This window comes from Macrosteles quadrilineatus, unplaced genomic scaffold (genome assembly GCF_028750875.1).
Source record: "Macrosteles quadrilineatus isolate MER2022 unplaced genomic scaffold, UCM_ALF_1.0 Scaffold_1__1_contigs__length_201487025, whole genome shotgun sequence".
In the NCBI taxonomy this organism is placed as follows: Eukaryota; Metazoa; Arthropoda; class Insecta; order Hemiptera; family Cicadellidae; genus Macrosteles; species Macrosteles quadrilineatus.
Window position 1 is genome coordinate 190321808 of NW_026542594.1, and position 22939 is coordinate 190344746.

At 34.6% G+C, this 22939-nt stretch overlaps 2 protein-coding genes across 2 annotated transcripts; one reads left to right on the forward strand and one right to left on the reverse strand.

Annotated features, from left to right (window-relative positions):
- Nucleotides 1-1719: 1719 nt before the first annotated feature.
- Nucleotides 1720-3888, forward strand: LOC129003498 (uncharacterized). Its single transcript, XM_054431796.1, has 2 exons — nucleotides 1720-1975; nucleotides 3610-3888. The coding sequence occupies exons 1-2, from the start codon at nucleotides 1763-1765 to the stop codon at nucleotides 3886-3888; spliced, it is 492 nt and encodes a 163-aa protein (XP_054287771.1). The 5' UTR covers nucleotides 1720-1762.
- Nucleotides 3889-6754: 2866 nt separating this feature from the next.
- LOC128992520 (coiled-coil-helix-coiled-coil-helix domain-containing protein 2-like) lies at nucleotides 6755-18835 on the reverse strand. The gene is made up of 4 exons (XM_054416137.1): nucleotides 18664-18835; nucleotides 11040-11178; nucleotides 9721-9961; nucleotides 6755-7010 (listed from the first exon to the last, which is right to left on the reverse strand). Coding segments are annotated over exons 1-4 (423 nt in total). The 5' UTR covers nucleotides 18705-18835; the 3' UTR covers nucleotides 6755-7008.
- Between the last annotated feature and the right edge of the window lie 4104 nt (nucleotides 18836-22939).

The following is a 22939-nucleotide window of genomic DNA, read 5'->3' on the forward strand; positions in this document are numbered from 1 at the left end:
CATAAAACCACATTAGGACAGGACAACGTCTGTCGGGCCAGCTAGTAAACTATAAGTTACAAAGTGTAACTTGTAACTTGTAATTTCCATAAAATTTGTATCAGGTGATCAGCTGATTAACTGATAATACTAGTTTGTAGTTTGTTATGAAACAGACCCCATGCATGTTAAGTTTGCTCAAATATCAAAACCAAATCTCAAATCTCAAAACCATCAAAAGTTTTGGTTTTCGGTTGAGTTACCAGATTAAAAATGTTTAACATTGAAGATTTTGGCAGTTCAGGTTCTGGACCTGCAGTCATTTGTTAGCATCATTACTATTGTTTATTAAAACACTGTTACGTTACACGCAAGCTGGCGGTAATAAGGAAAACAGATCGTCTACAACACTGATGATACAAGTAATTATAATCTGAACTGCAATAGGTATCATAAATACTAATACTGGAAAACCATACAATACAGTATCTTCATATCCATATTTTTTTTAATGTTGGTACCCCTAGTAAACCTTGTATGGTTTTAGCAAATTTCTCATATAGGAAATAAGCTATTACCGTGGTACTTGGTAAGACCTGGACCCGGGACCGATTTACTTTTGTCGTTTTGAGGTCTCTAGAGGCCAAAAACACCATCCGTTCAAGCTCTTATACATATATGTGTGTGTCCGTTAGCACGATAACCCAAAAAAAAATTATCCGATTTTGATTAAATTTGGTATAAGCATTTAAACCTACATTTATTCAAACGAGTTCACGAACCAGCATGATCGGAATACGAAAACAGGGGTTTATGGGGGGTTTTATGGGGTAAAAATTGGTTTTTCCTATTATTGACCCCATTAACATAAAATGTAGCAATTTCTTTCCAAAACATTTTGTAGAGCTTAAATAAACTAATAATTTAGTATATGGAAGCGTTATTATGCGCCTAATAATTACAGAGAAAATTCAAAAAAATTATAAATTAAAAATCCCCATGTTGTTCTTATGGAGTATAGTAAAACTGTTGTAGTTTGCTTGTTTATGAACATATATTGATCAAATCTGGAAGATGTATTTATTATTTACTAAACTTTTAACATTTCACAAAAGAAAACCCCGTTTTTACCCTCCCTTTTGCAACAAACCTAAGTAGTGATTAAACTATACCTACTTTGTATGGTCACCATTTGATTGAAAAGTATAAAAATTCTAAAGCATTAATTCTATTTGGGAATAGATATTTTTAAGGAGACAATTTTAGTTAAATCCTATGAGGCAAAAGGAAATTCGCTTAGTCTGCAGGTTTGCTGCGGTGAGGGTATTTTAAACTCTTACACATCCATTTTTGTATAATATATAAAATTGAATAAAATTGAGATTCGGATTTATTTTAAGTTTTGGTTTCCGTATTGAGATTCAAAATTTCTGGCTTTAATCACTATGCAATAATTTGAATTATCTTCAATTGCTCTTCGTTGAAACTATGTTAAGATGAAAACATTTTCACACATAGCCTAGTTTTAAAATAAACAGAAATAAACATGATTAATAAATGTCCAAATATGATTGGAAATAGGACGAAAGTTTATATGACATATATGAGAGCAATACACAGAATGTGCTAAAAGATTTTACAATAATTAATTGCACCTAATGTTTCCTTTTAAAATCATATGCAGTACAGTAACACATGAATAAATTATGTTTTTGCGTAAACATAAACAAACTTAAAAAACACTTTTATAAGTCTGTTAAACTAAAGCTTGATAGGTTTATTCATGAACATGCTAGAAGCTGTTACAGTTTTTTCTTGTAGTGCAAATATGTCTCTAAAGATGTTTATTTTGTTTCTAATGTTAGACTTTGGAGTTTCAAAACAGGATGCGGAAACGTTTCAACGCTACCCTCCGCCATGGTCAACACAAGATTTAGAAGACGTAGATGACTTGGATTCGAATACTCTTGGATATTGTGCTGAGGAAAATCACAGGGTAAGTTTTGTACCGACTAAAACAAAATCAAAAGTACTTGCTGTCTGAGTGGTTATACAGGGTGTCCCGGAACTCTCTACCAATATTTTAGGGCATTGCTCCTGGGTAAGAAACATACCTAAATATCATATTTAAAACGTCCTGAAGTCCTTAGTTACTCACACAGCCACCATTTTGTTTTTTTCAGTTATTAATTTTTTTCTAAAGAATGGTTAAACATACGAAATGGAAACTTTGCGCAAACATTTATGACAACTAGGCCTAGACAAAGCTACCAAAAGATTATGAAGATGTTTCAAATTCACAAAACAAAATGGTGGCGGTTTAAAAGTTTGTTTCTTAAATAACTCGAACTTGATTCTAAACTTAAAAGTCATGCAATATTACATGACAACATAGCCTACATGCCAGGAGGGGCCTATTGTTTATTATTTTGCTGACATTTCACTAAACATGAATATGACTATTTCTCAAGATGGTTACCTATATGTTTGTACTTTACCATACCGGAATAAACAAATATGCTGTTTTAATTTTGCTTATATTGCTAGAGTTCTATTATTTTAGGTCAGTCACTTAGTTTCTGTTACATTTATCGTTCAAGCAAATTAAAACTGATGTAATTGTTTGTAGTGGACCGTATAAATTAAAATCATGTGTTGCTGTAAAAGAACTGAGTTTATTTAATTATTAAAATATGAAAAACTGAGCATACATGAAGGAATGATATAACCTAGAATTGATTGACTGAACTTAAATGACTTTAAATAAATGATAATGAACTTCCTGGACAATGTATTGCCCAGTGTGCTGCAGCACAAAAAACTCCACTGTCACGCACGGTAAGAGTGTTTCGACATTGCTCGCCCCTCCATGTCCCCAAGGGCCGCTTTAGTGAATAGACCTGGACCCAGGGGCGCAAGAGGTTTTAGGAGGTTTGTGGCATAAGGAAGAGTTTTGCACCTAGCATGGAGGGGGGGAGGTTCAATTATTATCTGTTGAGCCCATGGCACGTCATCACATGCAAAACACGGGCATGATACTCTCCAGTGACTGCTTATCACTAGTTTACAATAGTCAAAATTAGTATGGTAGTAAAATACTGAAATAGAGCATGAAATAAGTAAAGTCATGAGGTGTTTTGTGTAGATAGCTAGTGTCGCTGAAACTACCATACAAAATACATAGGTTATAGACACTCCATACTGCGAGACGCAGAAAAGTAAATTTCAGTTCTGGCATGTTGTGCCAGGAATATACTTGTGACGAGAAAATAAGAGTCCGAAAGGTGAGCATTGTGCTGAAATTCTTATGGCACAAGGCACAGGGTTCTTCCTCCACCTTGAGCGTTGTAGTACATAAAGGCGAGGGGTGGAACTTTGCGTTAGTCACCAGCACTAGTGCTAGACACCACCAAGTTTACCATTGAGTGATTTCTCTGTGTGCAAGATGAGTGTGGAATGAAGTATATTATAGGTAAGACAGTATTACCTGTATTATGTTTTGTAACAATTGTTTTGTGAGTATCTCTTAGCCCGTGGACTCTATATCTCATGTTAGCTATTTAAACTATACCATTTTCGATTTAATTCCTTAAAAAAACTGGTTTACTAAAGGTACCAACATGGTTTCAGTGTGGCCACACAGAACAGGAGTCATATAGCGGCCGATGGGTGTACTGCTGTCCTGGTCTCTGGTGTTCGCCCGATCCCAAGACGAGCACTGATCTATACAGCATCACTTGTGCTAAATTAACGGATACGTTCACCGACTCGTGTTGGTACTACGAATATCCGTTTCAAAGATCAATATGCATCAGAGACGAAACTTATCCTCCATTACCAGTTGATTACAAACGATACGACCAACATGATAAAGTGAAACCTGAATTCAAAGATGAAAATATAAATTAATAAACATTGTTTTGATGATTGTTAAAGGTTGTTTTAGCGAATTTCCGTGAGGGAAGTAGCTATTACCGTAGGTCTCATGGTAACAGCTAGGCTCGGGACCGATTTACTTTTTCCTTAGTTACAGACACAATTACAAAATCATAATGTTTAAATTTCCTATGTTATTCTAAATTGTTGTAGTTTACTTGTTTATGGATATATTTTGATCACACTTGGCAAATTTTATAATTTTATACGCTATTAATTTTTTTTTATATACATTTTGTTAGCATCCCTGTAGTAGGAAATAGTTATTTGTGTAACTAGTGGTGAAAGTGGCACTTTGCTGCACACGAGAGCAATGTTTACCTACACACCTGCACACCTAGAAGTGGTCTAGATAGCACTCTCAGCATTTCTCAAGTCTCTGTCAAATTTGAAGCAATAATGGTGGATTTCTATGTGAGGGGGAGTTAACATTTAAGGATAATGTTAATTAATTAATTTAAAGATTGTAGAGTTTTGAAACTTAGGGGCGACAATCCTGCTACATTGTGCCTGTCTATAATTATTTAGTCCAATGCACCAGAAGTGTTTTATAAAGAAATATTGGGGGGTTAGAGTAAGTAGTTTAAGAACTGTTTTGGGGGGGCGGTTGAATTATTTGTTAAGGGGGGGGGGTTCACACCGCTTGGAGGGCCGTGTAGTTACGTAGTGCGTACGCCGTAACTACATGGTACATCCCAGTGGTGTGCGCCAGAAGCTATGGTAACCGCAGCACAGCTAAAGGTCTATATTTAATTCTTTTTGTCTATGGTAGAACCGCAATGAGAATTCATAACTTGTTTTTACTTTACAGTGAAAAACTTGACTCACAACAAGCCTCAACTGGTGTAGAGATTACTAACCTTGCGCTTTGGGGTTGTTTTGCCAATCTGATGTCAACTTTATCTTAAATTGAGGAATGGTTCAAAACTAAAATTTACAATAATTTTCTCAAAATTAACCTGAAATACTAAACATTTATTACCTAAATTGTCTTGCCAAATTAAACCAAATGTTTGCCAAGTCTTGGTTTAAATTAAACCAGTTATAAGGGGCTTTAAAATACCCCCGCCGCAGCAAACCTGCCGACTAAGCGAATTTCCAGTTGCCTGAATTGATTTTCAATTAAATGTATTTAATTAACATTAATTTTTATGAGTACATAGGCTTGCTGCTACAGGGAGGGTAAAAAAGTGTGTTTTCTAGAGAAATATTAATAACTTAGTATAAAATAAATAAATTTACCAAGTTTGATCAAAATATATCCATAAACAAGCAGACTACAACATTTTACAATATTCCCCATAAGAATAACATGGGAATTTTAAAATAACAATTATTTGAATTTTCTCCGTAACTAATAATAGTACAAAAACACTTTGATATACTAAATTATTTGTTTTTTTAAGCTCTTTAAGAAGGTCTGAAGATAAATTGGGAAATTTTGCGTTTGGAGGGTCAAAAATTAGAAAAACCAATTTTTACCCCATAAAACCCCCCGTAAAACCCCGTTCCCATGGTCCGATCATGCTGGTTCGCGAACTCATTCAAGTTTATCCCGCCTTACACCTTCAAACCAAGTTTCATCAAAATCGGATAAAAATTACTCAAGTTATCGTGTTCACGGACACATATATATATATATAAATCTATATATATATATACATATATAAAAATTTGAACGAATGGTGTTTTTGGCCTCTGGGGACATCAAAATGAAAAAGTAAATCGGTCCCAGGCCTAAGTCTTACCATGCCACCTACGGTAATAGCTACTTCCCTATAGGGAAATTTGCTAAAAAAAAAAAAAAAATCCTATGACTCGGAAGATAAACATCCACCTGTGTTTGTTTATCTAAGTGGGATGGAAGGGTCCAAGATTTTATGTATCAATGAATCGCAGTTTATAACTAAACCTGAGGTTTACATTTCCAAAAGTTAAATACCTAATTCAGTTTTGATAGGTGTTTTAAGAAGTCAAGTTTAGCGTAATAGTTTGACAAGGCAATTATAACTGTCAGCAAAACTGACCTTTGAAACTATTAAGCAGTTAGTTTAAAACTTATTCTAATGGTTATTTTGATAAGACAACCTTTGACATGAGCAATTTACCCAATTTAGGACTTTGTTAGAACATTTCCTAATCAATGAAAGACGAAACTTTACTAACTAATGATATTTCAATATTAACCGGTCTATAATAGATGGTTTCAATTTTCATAGATAGAACAAAGACTTAAAGAATTTTAATAGTAATGGTCGATTTATTTTTATTTAATTTTTTGTGGAAATTGACTCAAGCAGTTCAAACGAAAGTAGTATGTTCAATTATTTCTTTGGTTAGTTAGTGAAGCTTTTATTTGAATTTGAAGATATTTATGACTTAATTAATTAAATAACTAATTAAGTTGTGCAATTAGGTTGTGCAAGTGTAAAGCAAAAAAAGTCTTTACAAAAAAAACAATGAATGAACATCTAGCAAAATTTAAACTGTTTTTCAAGTGTTTTACAAAGTTTGTCATAGGCCTAACAAGTATTGTTATAACTAATTTAAATATAGTAAAAGATTTGACATAACAAAACTTGAAGACCATTTCATCAGCCTCAATACTTATAAATAGCTCTTCATGATGCTTCTCTTAGATTTGGCCTTTTGCCGTTTTAGTGGCGTCTAATTTAGGTGTAATAGTAAAAATAACTAGCCCCATGCTGTTTTGTCATGTGCTCATTATATAACTCTTACCTAATATTCAATGAGTAGCTCCTAAAAACGGGACATTATTCTATACCCAAAAACACTGAATGAGGTTTTTTTTTGTATACTGGTAAATAAATTATACACATTGAAAATCAACAATTGTTTAATTTGTTTTAAAATAAAAACATAACCAAAAAATAGAAAATTGTCAGGTAAAAATACAGAAAAAGATATTTCTAATGCTTACAATTTTATTTGACTATTTTTACTACTTCGTGGAACAACAAATATATTGGCGTGATTTAACTGTTAAGTCAAATTAAAGAAGATAATAATGAATTTAAAATCTTGTAACTAATTATTTTCATAATTTGGCTATCCGGTTGAACGAAATTATAACTCTGAAACAAAAAAGTTTTTATTAGAACACAAGATATATAAGAACAAGAAGTTATTGACATAAGATATATAATAATCAGCACTAGAAGTTTAATAACTGATTCAACAACAAAGACCCCATGACTAGGCAACTAATCTATAGATGAAAGAATTATTTTAGATCAAAGTATTCTGTGTACATTCACTGATAAATACATTCAGTCAAAATAGTGAACACAAATAAGTTAAAACTAGTGTACATGTTGCTCGAATTCGAGCAATTGCAAAGTATTACAGAAGTTATTTCAAAACGAATAACAGTCATATTTACAATGAGTTTAAAAGAGTCAACTCAAAGATTACCGGTGTATAACTTAGACCATGTTTATCTTAGTTATTGCTAACCTAAAGCAATCCGTCCGGTTTTCTCCTTCTCAAAATGCCTCGCTGTACAGGCAACACAGGTCATTGATAGAGGGCCAATTGACAACGAAAAGTCGTTTTGGGATAGTGTTAGGGCGCATTTGTAGCCTAATAGTTGAGATTGTCCAGGGTCAGGTGCTGACTGTGATGAGTTAAGTCTATTACGCGCCCCTGTTCTGTAGCTGCGGTCGTTATCACGATTACGCCTCCTGTCTATGTTTCGTTGTAGTCGCGTCGGAGGCATTTAAAAGAAAAAAAAATAACAAATAAACAAATTATTGCTACACAAAACAACGATAAATGTACAAATTTAAGTTACCATCATGCTAACACGATCCGTCATAGCGACACAAAACAACGATAAATACACAAGTTTAAGATACAACCATACTAACACGATCCGTCTTGGAGGTTATGTTTACACAAACTCAAATAGTAAATAAATGTACTCAATGCGTTTCATTGAATTGAATAATAAATAACAGCAATTAAATTATACAGCTGATCAAAATGTAAACAATTATGTTCTTCATAAGGACAACATGGGAACTTTCAAAGCCACTGGGGCAGAGCCCAGGGGACTTTTTCAAAAATGTAAGGCCAGTTTGCAAATCTACGCGACACGATCTTTCCAATGAGACGTCAATGGATAAAATTGGTTAAGAAATGGCGGAGGAGTTCAACCGACAAAGTTTCATGTAGCGTATTAATTATATAGATGTCATATTTACTTTACTATTTTAAAGAACACTTTAGCTACACTTTTTTTGCACAAACTTTTATATTAGTTGGCATGTGAGCCTGCTATAGATCAGATGATGAAAGTTAGCAATTTGAACAAAATATTTCTTATTTCCATTACCTATTGTGTAATATGCTGGTAATTTAAACAGTAATGGGTGAAAAGCAACGGCTTTCCTTCTATTCTTAGGTCTGTTCAATGATTTTCTTCTTTTTTTTAACAAATCGTGAAACCCTGTTTCATAACAGCAAAACAGAAACAGTTGAAAAGAAGATTCTGTCCTAAGAATGCTACGACGGCCCTGAAGGGACATTCCAGTTTCTTTTTGTCTTTCATTCACTTCGACTTTTATGTCGAAGTATTTCGACTTTATTCTCGAAGTACTTCGACATTATTCTCGAAGTACTTTGACTTTATTCTCGAAGTACTTCGACATCATTCTCGAAGTACTTCGACATCATTCTCGAAGTACTTCGACTTTATTCTCGAATGTGCTTATTTATAGTTTGTTATAATTTTACGGCAACCACAACCCAACTAACTGTTGATGTAGGGGTGTTTCTGCTGTAGACATATTTTTGATAAGAATTGGCAGATAGAAAGGGGTTTGAGCTTTAGGTCACATAATGGAATATGACATTAATGAACTGATTGAACAATATTTCAGTTTAGGCCTTCAACAGCCTGAAATGCTTGCAATTCTTTTATTGAAGCATAACATTTGCATAAGTGAGCGGACACTTAAAAGGTATACCAAGAAGCTTGGACTTCATAGAAGGAGACACTTTTCCGATATTGACTCTGTCAAGGATTTTATTAGGTCTGAGTGCGGTGCGACAGAGACGAGAGACAGTGAGACAGCAGACAGAGAAAAAATTAGAAACAGAATAGAATGAACGTATTCGTATTGAAGTTGAGTTGAAGTAAAACTAGACTAGATAGAAATGTCGAAGTACTTCGAGAAAAAAGTCAAAGTAAAATGAAAGACAAAAAGAATTAAAAATTAAACTGAGTGTCCCTTCAGGGCCGTCGTAGAATGCAGTTGCAATGTTTCTAACAGTTGACTTTGTTCTGATAGCCTATGATGCGCTTGAATTAAAACCAACTTTAGTGACCCTTTAGTAAAATCAGTCACTTTTTAGTGGTCAGTGGTATTCACTATTCGGATACTGAAAATGTTCCTACTAAGTATGAACCAGCTGTTGCCAAATGTTTATTCCAAAACATACGGTAGAATGAGTTACTCCCAGAGTGTGCTTCAATCTAAATTCTTTTTTCTTGCAGAGATTTTTGTGACAGCCTATGTGACATAAAAGATGCCACTGTTCACAATAATTCTTCCTATCAGTTTAACTTGGTTAAAAAGTTGACGAATTCATAGGAAATTAGTAATTTACTTCAGCGCACTTGGGTTAGTTCCAACTGCGTCAATTTGGATTCCAAAATGGGAGACGGCTTTGACCTGGGAGTGTTATGTCAAACCCAGTAGACACTCAGAGCTACAGTACCGCCATTTATAAATTCAAAAATATTATTGCCTAAAGGGCAGCCAAGGTTGAGATACTTACACACACGGTTGGCAACCTTGCACTGGCGCAAAGCCTCGTTGAAGCCTTCGCACAGAGTGAGGTCGCTCTGGCCCTGCGCGCACTGCAGGAACTGTTTGATCTCCCAGGCGCAAGGTCCCGTCGGCTCCTGAGGGCCCGCACCTGCTGCGTAGTTGCTGGGAGCTGCGGCTGCGGCAGGCGCGGCAGCCTCACTACTGCCTCCACTGAACATCCCAGTCATGGCGTGGCCGAGGGTGTGACCCTGGGAGAGATAGTCATCAGGCGATGGTCGTAACCAATTTGTAAATTGAGAAACCCTTTGAATTGGTTGAAGGTTTGCTATTGGGCTATGTGTAAAACAGACGTCTTTACGCTTTTGTTACTCAATTAAAATGTTTTCAACTAATAACTTACAGTCGGGACCATATAAGTTTGCAGTTGAGGGAGGAGCTTATTTACCATATGGTTTTGAATGAACCAATGAGAACGGTGCGGTGTTGCCAAATATAATAATACCAGCTAATTTGAAAATATTTCTTATTTGCTTTGTATATTTTAATTAGTGTTGTCAATGGGCGATGCGGCAACGTCGCACTAGCCTTGTCATGTGATTGGCTGCCACCAACTGCAAACTTACGTGGTCCCGACTTTTTTAAGTGGTATTGGGAACATATTAATTTTCCCATAAGTATGTTATTAAATGTTACAGCAATAGGCCCTACAGCAATATAGTATTTTATTTCACTTAAGTCTGAGACGCAAACTAGACAAGCTCACCCAACGGTTTGATGAATTAATATAAATATTACAATGTACCACTAACACATTTTTTTCAATCTTACTCACTAAATTCAATTTTTAAACATGGTAGGGCTATCTAGTTAATTGATGGTAATTGCAATCACCCCAACCAATTAGAGCCAGTAGGCAAATAGCAAGGATAAATAAAATGGCTTCCCTATTGCATTCCTATTGATCCCAATGATAATTATTTTCCCCTTTGTATGTAAATAAGTGCATTAAATCAAAATTTTAGGTGTGTTTAATTTGAATATTGAGGCAAAATTTAAACCATAGGCCTAGGTTTTTAAGTTTAGGCATACTTTGTGGAATAGCATTTAACACCTCAATCAAGAACACTACAATACTTAGTAGTCTAAGTGTTTTGTCAAGTTCAACAAGTTACAGTAATTTCGATGAAATTAAGTAAGGCCTAGGCTACTTCATTTTGTAAGGACTTCGAAGATGGTGACATACCTAATGAAAATTTACTTGTTAATTTGGTCAAATAAATGAGTTATTGTTGAAGAAGCTATTGCTGGACACAGATTGTTACTTACAACGGCAGATCCGACAGCTACTCCACCAGCAGTGGCAGCCATCTGCTTGAACATGCTGGGCTGCTCCTGTACAACCATTGGCTGAGCGGCCGCAGGCGCTGGGGCCGGTGCGGCAGGCGCAGACCTCATTGGAACATTCCTGACAGATGCCAAGAATAAAGTATTGTAAATTCAAAATCATTAACCAAAAACCAAAATTCATTATTATCAATAATTTTTTTCAAAAACTTGTATTGATATTTAATTTTTCGATCCGATAAATTGATATTAACAAATTTAAACATATCAGCTGACGACTAAATATAACGATAAATAATTATTGTTCAGTATCATCAACAAACAACTAAAAAAAAATGTTATATCAAAATAAAAATGTTCTAAACTAACCCAACCTAACCAACCAAACTTGCTGTGTAACATTTCAAAATTCCGTTTGATATTCCCCACATGCCTTTACTGTTATCAAACGGAATTTTGAAATGGTACTACAGCAAGTTTTATTACATTAGGATTATATTAGGTTAGTTTAGAACAGTTTTATTTCTTAATCCATGTGTATATGTACTATTTTTGTCTAGAAAAGATCAGTTGTCAATTTGTAATTTAAATGCGTTTGAAGATATTAAAACCGAAGGAGTATGGATCAGTAAGGGAAAACAAAAATTTGATATATCGAGAGAGAAAAAATATTACTAGGGTTGCTTTCAGAGAGGTGAAAGCCAGTTGAGCGGAACAAACGTGATTTGATATTTGTAAAAGTAACTAAATGTAAAAAGTCAATAGATGTACTAATGCTGGTTTTATTGATTAAAATTATAATAATTCAGATTTGTTTTTACTACATCTTGTTATTCAGATACCTCTTCCAAAAGTGCATTATGGTAGTTTTGGCCAGGAAAATATTCAGTATTTGGCATCTGGTATTAACATCCAAAATGGGCATTAGTATAAAAAAGAGAAAGGAAATTTAACATTCAACTTCAACTGTAGCCTACAACAAAAAAAAATTGGACTTCATTTTTCACCCTTAAAATCGGTTAAAGTAGGCTATATTAAAGTATAAAAAAAAACAGTTACTATTAAAAAAACGAGTATTTAAAGTATTACAACAGGAGGGGAAATTTGACATTTAAATTCAACTGTGCAACATAAACATTGGTCTTCATTTCAACCCCTGCAATCGGTTAAACTCAGCTTTCTTTGCTAGAAATAATTTATGATTGTTAATACCAAGTATTCTTGATGGAGGATATGATTGTAATGTAACTGGAATGTAGGTCTTCTACCATTATTAGGACGATTTAGAGACGGCATTTTAATACTGTCCTTAATAAGCAAAACGCAGATTCCATTTTCAGCCGAGCCATTAAAATGAGGATTTGCCGAACAATTATTAATATTACAGAATAGTATTTAATGATATACAACTTTTCACATTTCATAAATTATATGTTAGTTTTGCTATGGTCAAAGGTCCAAATCCAAATGTTCTTTTCATTCGGTTTTTATGTAGTAATTTGCTAGAATCATTGACTTTATATAAAGTCAATCCTAGAATACAGTAGATGGTTTGTTAAGACCATATGCAAACATTTTTGAAATCGTTTCCCCGTTTAACCCACTATTCCAAAAGATGAAAATTATATGGTGCAACACAAATAAACAACTCGATCACCTACCTATAACCTACACTTTACCTCCCTAATCTTACCTTACTTCAAAACACTTAATGTAGTCACGAATACTCATAAAGCCCGACCTACCTTCCTCACATGCCTAAATTAGATCAGTGTTCATTCTGCGTTTAATAAGTGTAATAACTTACTGCACCGTCGATGTAATTCAACATAATATAACCTGTGATGTATTATCGGCTTAAATATTGATTTCAATGCGGTTCGATATATCGCTTATTAAATCCTGATTTCTAATATTGGCTGTTTCTAATCAGCTGGCAACACAAATAGGTTTCCAAGAAAGTAGTCACTGGTCCGTATCCCTCCGCTCCTTGTTTATGCTCCGCGCATTGAGAAAGTAGTTCCGTATATTTTCTCGATTTTCAGTGAATTCCGCGCCTTAAAAAAATGTTTTAACGTCATTTTCTTGTTTATTGAAATCATAGGAATGGTTTAAAAAGGTTTAAAAGAAAAGTCTAGAAAGTTCAGAAATACCTTATGATTCTCTTGTTTACATTTTTCTTGTAAACAAAAAACTGTCATATATGGCTACTTTAGTCCCATAAGCCTAATGTTAAAATTTGGAAATTTTAAGTTCGTTTTAAATTGCATTAGCATTATCTAATTGAAATTTGTTTGTTTATTAACCATCTCACTATTAGTCTCAGTAATCTTGTTAAGTTTAGCTGAAATGTGTTCTGCCGTTATTGAGTGATGTTGCTTTATTTGTTGCATTGAAGTTGATCCCAAAGAGCTAAGCTCAATTATAAGACTTGTTGTCTCTAATGAATGTTCCCTTTAACAGGAAAGTACCCACAAACCTAGAACAAACTGACAATTTAAAGTTAATTTCGATGCAACCCATTAATTAACCTAGCAGTGGCCAATGTTTTTAAGTGTGGAATGGCCAGCCCATTTTGGCGATTTTGCAGGGTAACTTTTTTTGAAAATTCATAAAAATTCAACCATAGAAGTAAACTTAGCCAGCCTCATATTCCTTTTGTTTGAAAAGAACAGGAGATTCTAGAAATAGTTTTATAATAATGATTAAGAAAGTTTTTGTTTTTTTTTTAAGTGAAAAGAATAACTTATTAATGTGGTAATCACAGAGGAATATCTTTGCTCAGTCATGGATATAAATTTTTATCAAAGATTATTCAAAAGTGCCTCGAGGAACATACAAGTAGTATAATAGAGGATCACCAGGCGGGATTTGTAAAAGTGAGATCTACAATGGATCAGATTCACATACTTAAACAAGTTATTAGTAAGCACTGGGAATATAATAAAGAAGTACATGGGCTTTTCATAGATTTTTCAAAGGCCTATGATAGCCTTGACAGGGGAAAAGTATTTCAACAAATGGAAAGGTGTGGAATCCCCAGAAAATTAATAAATCTAGTAGAAAATTTCCTGAATGGATCAAAATGCAAAGTAAAAATAGGCCTAGATGGAGAGTTATCAGAAAGCTTTGAAGTTAGGACAGGTGTAAGGCAAGGTGATGGACTGTCACCTATACTATTTAACATAGCCTTAGAAGAGGCCCTCCAACATGTAAGACAAACAAATACAGTAGAACCTTGATAACAAGACTCTCACAGGGATCATAAAAAAAGACTTGTTATCAAGGTTGACTTCTTATCGAGGTTTGCAATAACATGTGATTAGGGGTTAAATAATTTCAAGGGGATTTGAAAATGACCCTTGTTATCAAGGGTGACTTGTTATCGAGGGTCACTTGTTATCGAGGGTCTTCTTATCGAGGTTCTACTGTATAGGCTTTGAAATGGGAACAAAAATAAACATCCTAGCTTTTGCGGACGATTTATTTATTTATTTATTTATTTAAATGCTACAATACAGACTTACGTCCAATTACATTGCAGCATAGTACAAATACTCATAATACAGCATATACTTTGTGTGAACACGTGTCAAAATGTCTTTTCTTCATCATGTAGGTAACAACACAATATTAAATAAATAACACTTTACATAAACAACAGTACAACAACAACAGAAAATGAGCAACTTAAATTAAATTGAAAGACAACAAATTGAATTGAGACTATAGCCATGGTACTATGAAATTATTCTTAAAATAAATTATCATTCAACAACTGATTTCTGTAAGAGGCTAGGGTCGAGTTGAATAAATCAATACCCTGGGGTAATGTATTATAAAGCCTCATTAAAACATTGGCAGGAGACTGGGCACCCAGGCAAGTCCGGGCGAATGTAGGAGCAAACAAAACACGGACTCTGGACGAGGGACGAGGCACGAGGAAAGATAACAGCGATAAGATCTCGCTATCATCAACTTTTCCATTGACCAATTTGTGGAGAAATGTCAGCATTAGTACATCCCAACGACTCTTTAAGCTCTTCATTTCGAACAGATCCAGTAATATAGGATATGATATGTCATATGTGAAATAGCCGAATCTTTTGAAAAATAGATACCGTAGGAATTTTATTTGGATTTGTTCTATCATCTCAATGAGATAAGCATGATGTGGATACCGCACTATTGAACCGAATTCAAGTCTAGACCTAACCAGGGAGAAATATAGTAGCTTGAGTCCATATATGCCTTTCAGGAAATTCCCAGATCTGATTATAAAACCCAAGTTACGATAAGCCATCTTACAGGATTCAGCAATATGATCTGCATACGAAAACTTGTCATCAATTGTAATTCCAAGATCTTTGGTTTTAGAAAGAGATTGAAGGACAGCACCATTCATTGAGTAGCGAAAATTAATGATATTCTGCGTACGTCTTGTGTACCTCACGACAGCACATCTACTGGATGAAATTTTAAGCCCTTATTACTCCAGCCTACTAAACGATCTAGGTCTTCCTGAAGAAGTATACAGTCATTAACAGTGTTTATTTCTTTGAAGACTTTTAAATCATCAGCATATAGAAGAACTTTACTATGATGAATACATTCAACAATGTCATTAATAAAAATTGTGAAAAGTAGAGGACCTAAATTAGAACCCTGCGGAACACCAGATGAAACACGATGTAGTCATTCTGTCAAAAAACAGATGACCTAGAGGAGCTAACCAGACTGTTCATACAAAAAACAGAGAAAATAGGCCTAAAGATTAGCCTAATGATGAGAAGACAAAATATATACACTTCACGAGACAGCCAAATGAAATGAGGGAAAATGTAATTAGTATAGATGGACATATTTTTGAAGTGGTTGAACAATTTAAATATAGTTATATCAAGCAGCAATAGTGAAGAATGGAAATAAATTATAGGATTTCTCAGGCCAATAAATGTATGTAGGCCTACACTTGTAAGAAATTGTTGACTTCAAAGATTCTCTCGCATAGAACAAAAATAATAATATATCATAGTATAATTCGACCAGTATTAACATATGAAGCTGAAACTTGGATTTTAAACAAAAAAGAAGAATGAATTGAAAACAACTACATCCAACAAACAATCAAATTTTCAAATTAGTTCAAAAAAGGCAAGGTCGTAACATTTCATTTTTAGTAAGCAATAGCAAATGAAGAATAAGACTCCGAAAAAAGAATAACAATAACTTAACTTTTACAAAAAAGATAACAATAATAGACTTCAACAAATAGTAACAATAACAAGACGACAACAAAACCTATAATGACATAATTCGATAAGATCAGCAACAATTTCTTTCAACAAGAATATAACTATACAAATGATGACAATAACAACGATATGATAACAGTACGTAACAATATAATAACAATAACAATGGCCATGAATTAACGACAGATTAAATTTACCAGCATTGTTTGAAACAAAAATCTCACAAAATCAAAAGACATATAGTTTACAATGTAATATTGAATTGAACTTTGATTTAGTTGGACGAGGTTATCGTTATATAGCCATTTTAGGAAAAATAATGTTTTGCAGCAAAGTCTCAGGAACACATTTATGATCACTGTTGTATTTCAACTGAAAAATATCATCTAAATAGTCCGTGACTAACTAGTGCTGCTACCTAGTAACGCATTGAACAACCATCTGTAGCGCTATTTGTTCGCAATTGGTGGAGTCAGCTTAAATACCGGTTTTTGACTCTTCAGTCTTCAAGCACAGATAGCTGAGAAGGCTAGGGCGTGTGTCACTTGGCCAGTGGCATTCGTCTGCTCGGGTTCGATTCCAGTCCTGTGTGGCAAATAATTGGTGACCAGTGTGTTTGTAGCGATATTACTACAACCGAGTCATTACCAACGAGGCGGTCAAACTGCTAGGATTCTGGATCGATTCCAAACTCAACTGGAACCTCCATGTGGAGAGAGTGTGCGTCAGGCTAAGCAGAATATTATATCTGATCAGGAAACTGAAGCATGAGATTACACGTCCCTACCTAGTCATAATGTACCATGCATTATTCCATAGCCACATAAATTATGGACTGGTGGTATGGGGCCATTGCTATGCGACCCAGAGTGTGCTGTTGCTGCAGAAGAAGGCGCTAAGACTAATAACATCCTCTGGCCCTACCGATCACTGTAGACCTCTTTTTAAAGAACTTGGCATACTATCAGTTTTCAGCCAGTATGCGCTAAACACCCTAGTTCTTCTGAGAGAAAATATAAACAACTTCTCAACCAGAAACATGCAGCACAACTATGGAACCCGCAGAGCCTATGACCTGGATGCACCCCGTTGTCGACTTAGCCACACGCTTAACTCATATCCATCTCTAGCGATAAAATTATTTAATACGCTACCGATAACCATCCGGACCCTAGAACCAAAGCAGTTTAAGTCTGCACTTCGCCAGAGCCTAGTCAGTAGGCCTAGGCCTCTGTACTCCATCAAGGAACTGATTGACAATCCACTCGACTTTCCAAAAATCCGAGTCACATCCGTCAGTACAGTTTAAATTGTATATATATATGTTTATAATAGTGTTTTATAAGTTACTTTTTTTTGACGCAATCTATCCAACGTTTGTTGGTCAAGGATGAAGGAATCAAGTATTCAAGTATTCAAGTAAGTAAGTACAACCACTGGGGCATAGTGAGGTGTTCATAATCCTTGGTTTAGACATACACCTCGAAATCATCGGATTGGGCGAATCTTTTAGCTAAGTGGTTGTTTGTGTATCCTATGAACATGCAGGTCACCAATGGCCATTTTGCTACTTTTGGTTAAAATAACCTTCCTCTCTATATCCCTTAGAGAAGCTGAATTGTATTTTTAAACATAACCTTCAGTTTTGTGATGTGTCTGATGATTCCAGCATTGCTGGCGAAAGGCCTTATGAAATTAAAAATTCAGAAATATTGGTGAAGTTTTTTTTTCAAATTTATGAAAAAATATTCATTAGAATCTGAGAACACAGGTGTCATGCCCCTGGATGACATTTTTTTTTACGGATTGGCTTAATGTCTTCAGCTGACCGAATTGTGTGATACATGCAATTAGGCCTATTTGAACATTTGTAATAGCCTTTGGGAAAGTAACATGGACGAGGCCTACTTAGGCCTTAGTTACTTAAACTTAAGTTCCCTATTAAAGCTTACATGTTGAATCTCTTTTTAAAGTAACTGTGGTGGATTTCAAATTCCAAGGTTGGAGATAAGAGTTAATTATAAAATCATGTGACTACCATTAACTCAAATTGAGCAATCCAGGTGATTATCTAGTCCTAGCCATGTCTCAAAAACTCTGACTCAAACGCCTAATTGCTTATTGCATAATAAGCCTGTACGTAAGCTAAAATTTTAGGAACAAGATATTTCAGACAGAACACAAAATGCGTGAAACAAAAGCCCAAAGCTATGGAATGTTTCTAGAGGAGAATGATTCCGACACTGAAACGTGGTTCAGAAAATGCGTAGGCCTAGGTATCCTATAGGCCTAAGTCAATCAATATTTCACAATAGGTAAACCATTGGTATAACAACTGAAAATTGCCTCACCTGCTAGGAGTTGGGGAAGGAGACCTTCCACGTCGCGGCATTTCGGAAAACTATAAGAAATACTTCTTAAAACCACCAGAAAGGTGAAAGACTGCACAAGGCAAAAGCAATTTAATGTCTTCTCAAGGGCGAACTGACAGTGACTTCTTCTCTGTAGTCTGTGTGGATAGCACCAGGCTGAAGTTAGCTGTCGAGCATCTGACGAATGCTAGGTCATAAAACTGTCAGGAGGGAACAATAGGAACACTCGCTTCAACTTACAACAGACCAGTGCTTGGTCCTGGTTCTGTCCATGGTTCAGTCTTAGTGTGAGTAGACTGGTGATAATATTGACCCGAAAAATGTTTGTCTTACAATAACTTAAACAGACTTATTGGAAAAGTTATTAATAACTAGCCTATTCAGTACAAAAGTCATAGACAAACACTTAATTTTAATGTACAAGACTTCGGAGTTTCGTGAAAAATTCTAATGCCAGATCAACTGGACTAGCTGCTTTCACTTTACCATTTTACACTTTTAAATCTATCAGTTTCGATTTGTTGATATGTGACTATCACACAATTAGATATATCAGTGTTTACTACTGATATATATTATCAAAACTCTTGACACTTTCCAGGAAGTTGATTTATCAAGCGTTGAAAATAGGTTTTAGCCGGCGATACGGCATGTGCGGGTCTCGGGATCTGCGAGTTAAAAAGTTGTCATTTTCGATTTGTTATTACGTAAAAAAAAACAATGGTACCAATATGTGACTATCACACAATTGTAGATATCAGTGTTTACTACTGATATATATAATCAAAACTCTTGACACTTTCCAGAAAATTGATTTGTCAAGCGTCGAAAATTAGGTTTTGGCTCGTAATCCGACATGTGCGGGTCTCGGGATCTGCGAGTTAAAAAGTTGTCATTTTCGATTTGTTATTACGTAAGAACAAACAATGGTACCAATATGTGACTATCACACAATTGTAGATATCAGTGTTTACTACTGATATATATTATCAAAACTCTTGACACTTTCCAGAAAATTGATTTGTCAAGCGTCGAAAATTAGGTTTAGGCTCGTGATCCGACATGTGCGGGTCTCGGGATCTGCGAGTTAAAAAGTTGCCATTTTCGATTTGTTATTACGTAAGAACAAACAATGGTACCAATATGTGACTATCACACAATTGGAGATATCAGTGTTTACTACTGATATATATTATCAAAACTCTTGACACTTTCCAGAAAATTGATTTGTCAAGCGTTGAAAATTAGGTTTTGGCTCGTGATCCGACATGTGCGGGTCTCGGGAGCTGCGAGTTAAAAAGTTGTCATTTCCGATTTGTTATTACGTAAGAACAAACAATGGTACCAATATGTGACTATCACACAATTGGAGATATCAGTATTTACTACTGATATATATTATGAAAACTCTTGACACTTTCCAGGAAGTTGATTTATCAAGCGTTGAAAATAGGTTTTAGCCGGCGATACGGCATGTGCGGGTCTCGGGATCTGCGAGTTAAAAAGTTGTCATTTTCGATTTGTTATTACGTAAAAAAAAACAATGGTACCAATATGTGACTATCACACAATTGTAGATATCAGTGTTTACTACTGATATATATAATCAAAACTCTTGACACTTTCCAGAAAATTGATTTGTCAAGCGTCGAAAATTAGGTTTTGGCTCGTAATCCGACATGTGCGGGTCTCGGGATCTGCGAGTTAAAAAGTTGTCATTTTCGATTTGTTATTACGTAAGAACAAACAATGGTACCAATATGTGACTATCACACAATTGTAGATATCAGTGTTTACTACTGATATATATTATCAAAACTCTTGACACTTTCCAGAAAATTGATTTGTCAAGCGTCGAAAATTAGGTTTAGGCTCGTGATCCGACATGTGCGGGTCTCGGGATCTGCGAGTTAAAAAGTTGCCATTTTCGATTTGTTATTACGTAAGAACAAACAATGGTACCAATATGTGACTATCACACAATTGGAGATATCAGTGTTTACTACTGATATATATTATCAAAACTCTTGACACTTTCCAGAAAATTGATTTGTCAAGCGTTGAAAATTAGGTTTTGGCTCGTGATCCGACATGTGCGGGTCTCGGGAGCTGCGAGTTAAAAAGTTGTAATTTCCGATTTGTTATTACGTAAGAACAAACAATGGTACCAATATGTGACTATCACACAATTGGAGATATCAGTATTTACTACTGATATATATTATGAAAACTCTTGACACTTTCCAGAAAGTTGATTTATCAAGCGTTGAAAATTAGGATTTGGCTCGTGATCCGACATGTGCGGGTCTCGGGATCTGCGAGTTAAAAAGTTGTCATTTTCGATTTGTTATTACGTAAGAAAAAACAATGGTATCAATATGTGACTATCACACAATTTGAGATATCAGTGTTTATTACTGTTATATATAATCAAAACTCTTGACACTTTTCTGAAAGTTGAATGATCAAGCGTTGAAAAGTAGTTTTTAGCTCGTGATTCGACGGTTGCGGATCTCGGGCTGTGAGTTAAAAATTGCTAGTTTCGATTTGTTATTGCGTAAAAACAAACGATGGTACCAATATTTGACTATAACAATATTAGAGATATCAGTGTTTATTACTGTTATATATAATCAAAACTCTTGACACTTTTCTGAAAGTTGAATGATCAAGCGTTGAAAAGTAGTTTTTAGCTCGTGATTCGACGGTTGCGGGTCTCGGGCTTTGAGTTAAAAATTAATTGCTAGTTTCGATTTGTTATTGCGTAAAAACAAACAATGGTACCAATATTTGACTATAACAATATTAGAGATATCAGTGTTTATTACTGTTATATATAATCAAAACTGTTGACACTTTTCAGAAAGTGTAATTTATCAAGCGTTGAAAATTAAATTGATGATGATTTTAAAGAACAGTGTTTGATGTGTTTTGGTTTACAGTTAGAAGATAATTTCACTGATTCTTATGGTAGATGTCAAAATTTGTTCGGCTAACAAATATAAGCCAAATCCTAATTTTCAACGCTTGATAAATCAACTTTCTGGAAAGTGTCAAGAGTTTTGATAATATATATCAGTAGTAAACACTGATATCTATAATTGTGTGATAGTCACATATTGGTACCATTGTTTGTTCTTACGTAATAACAAATCGAAAATGACAACTTTTTAACTCGCAGATCCCGAGACCCGCACATGCCGTATCGCCGGCTAAAACCTATTTTCAACGATTGATAAATCAACTTCCTGGAAAGTGTCAAGAGTTTTGATTATATATAACAGTATTAAACATCGATATCTATAATTGTGTGATAGTCACATATTGGTACCATTGTTTGTTCTTACGTAACAACAAATCGAAAATGACAACTTTTTAACTCGCAGATCCTGAGACCCGCACATGTCGGATCACGAGCCAAATCCTAATTTTTAAAGCTTGATAAATCAACTTTCTGGAAAGTGTCAAGAGTTTTGATAATATATATCAGTAGTAAACACTGATATCTACAATTGTGTGATAGTCACATATTGGTACCATCGTTTGTTCTTACGTAATAACAAATCGAAAATGACAACTTTTTAACTCGCAGATCCCAAAACCCGCACATGCCGTATCGCCGGCTAAAACCTATTTTCAACGCTTGATAAATCAACTTCCTGGAAAGTGTCAAGAGTTTTGATTATATATAACAGTATTAAACACTGATATCTATAATTGTGTGATAGTCACATATTGGTACCATTGTTTGTTCTTACGTAATAACAAATCGAAAATGACAACTTTAACTCGCAGATCCCAAGACCCGCACATGTCGGATCACGAGCCAAAACCTAATTTTCATCGCTTCATAAATCAACTTTCTGGAAAGTGTCAAGAGTTTTGATAATATATATCAGTAGTAAACACTGATATCTATAATTGTGTGATAGTCACATATTGGTACCATTGTTTGTTATTTAATACATAAATTCTTTTACATATAATAATAATGTCACACATAATGTAATAATAATCATAATGTAATTTACATACAATAATAATTGTAATACATTTTTTTTACTTATTTACTGGTAGCCAAAAACAATACCCGTATCGACTTAAAATACCAAAATTAAGAATGCTAAATAATATTTTAGTTAGTTGGGAGGTGTACGTTTATAATTTATGTTCAAGCTAATTTTCAGTTCTGGGTGAATTTCAATAAAGCCATCCACCTTTCCAGGTAAATTCTTACTCATATGTTTTGGGAGTT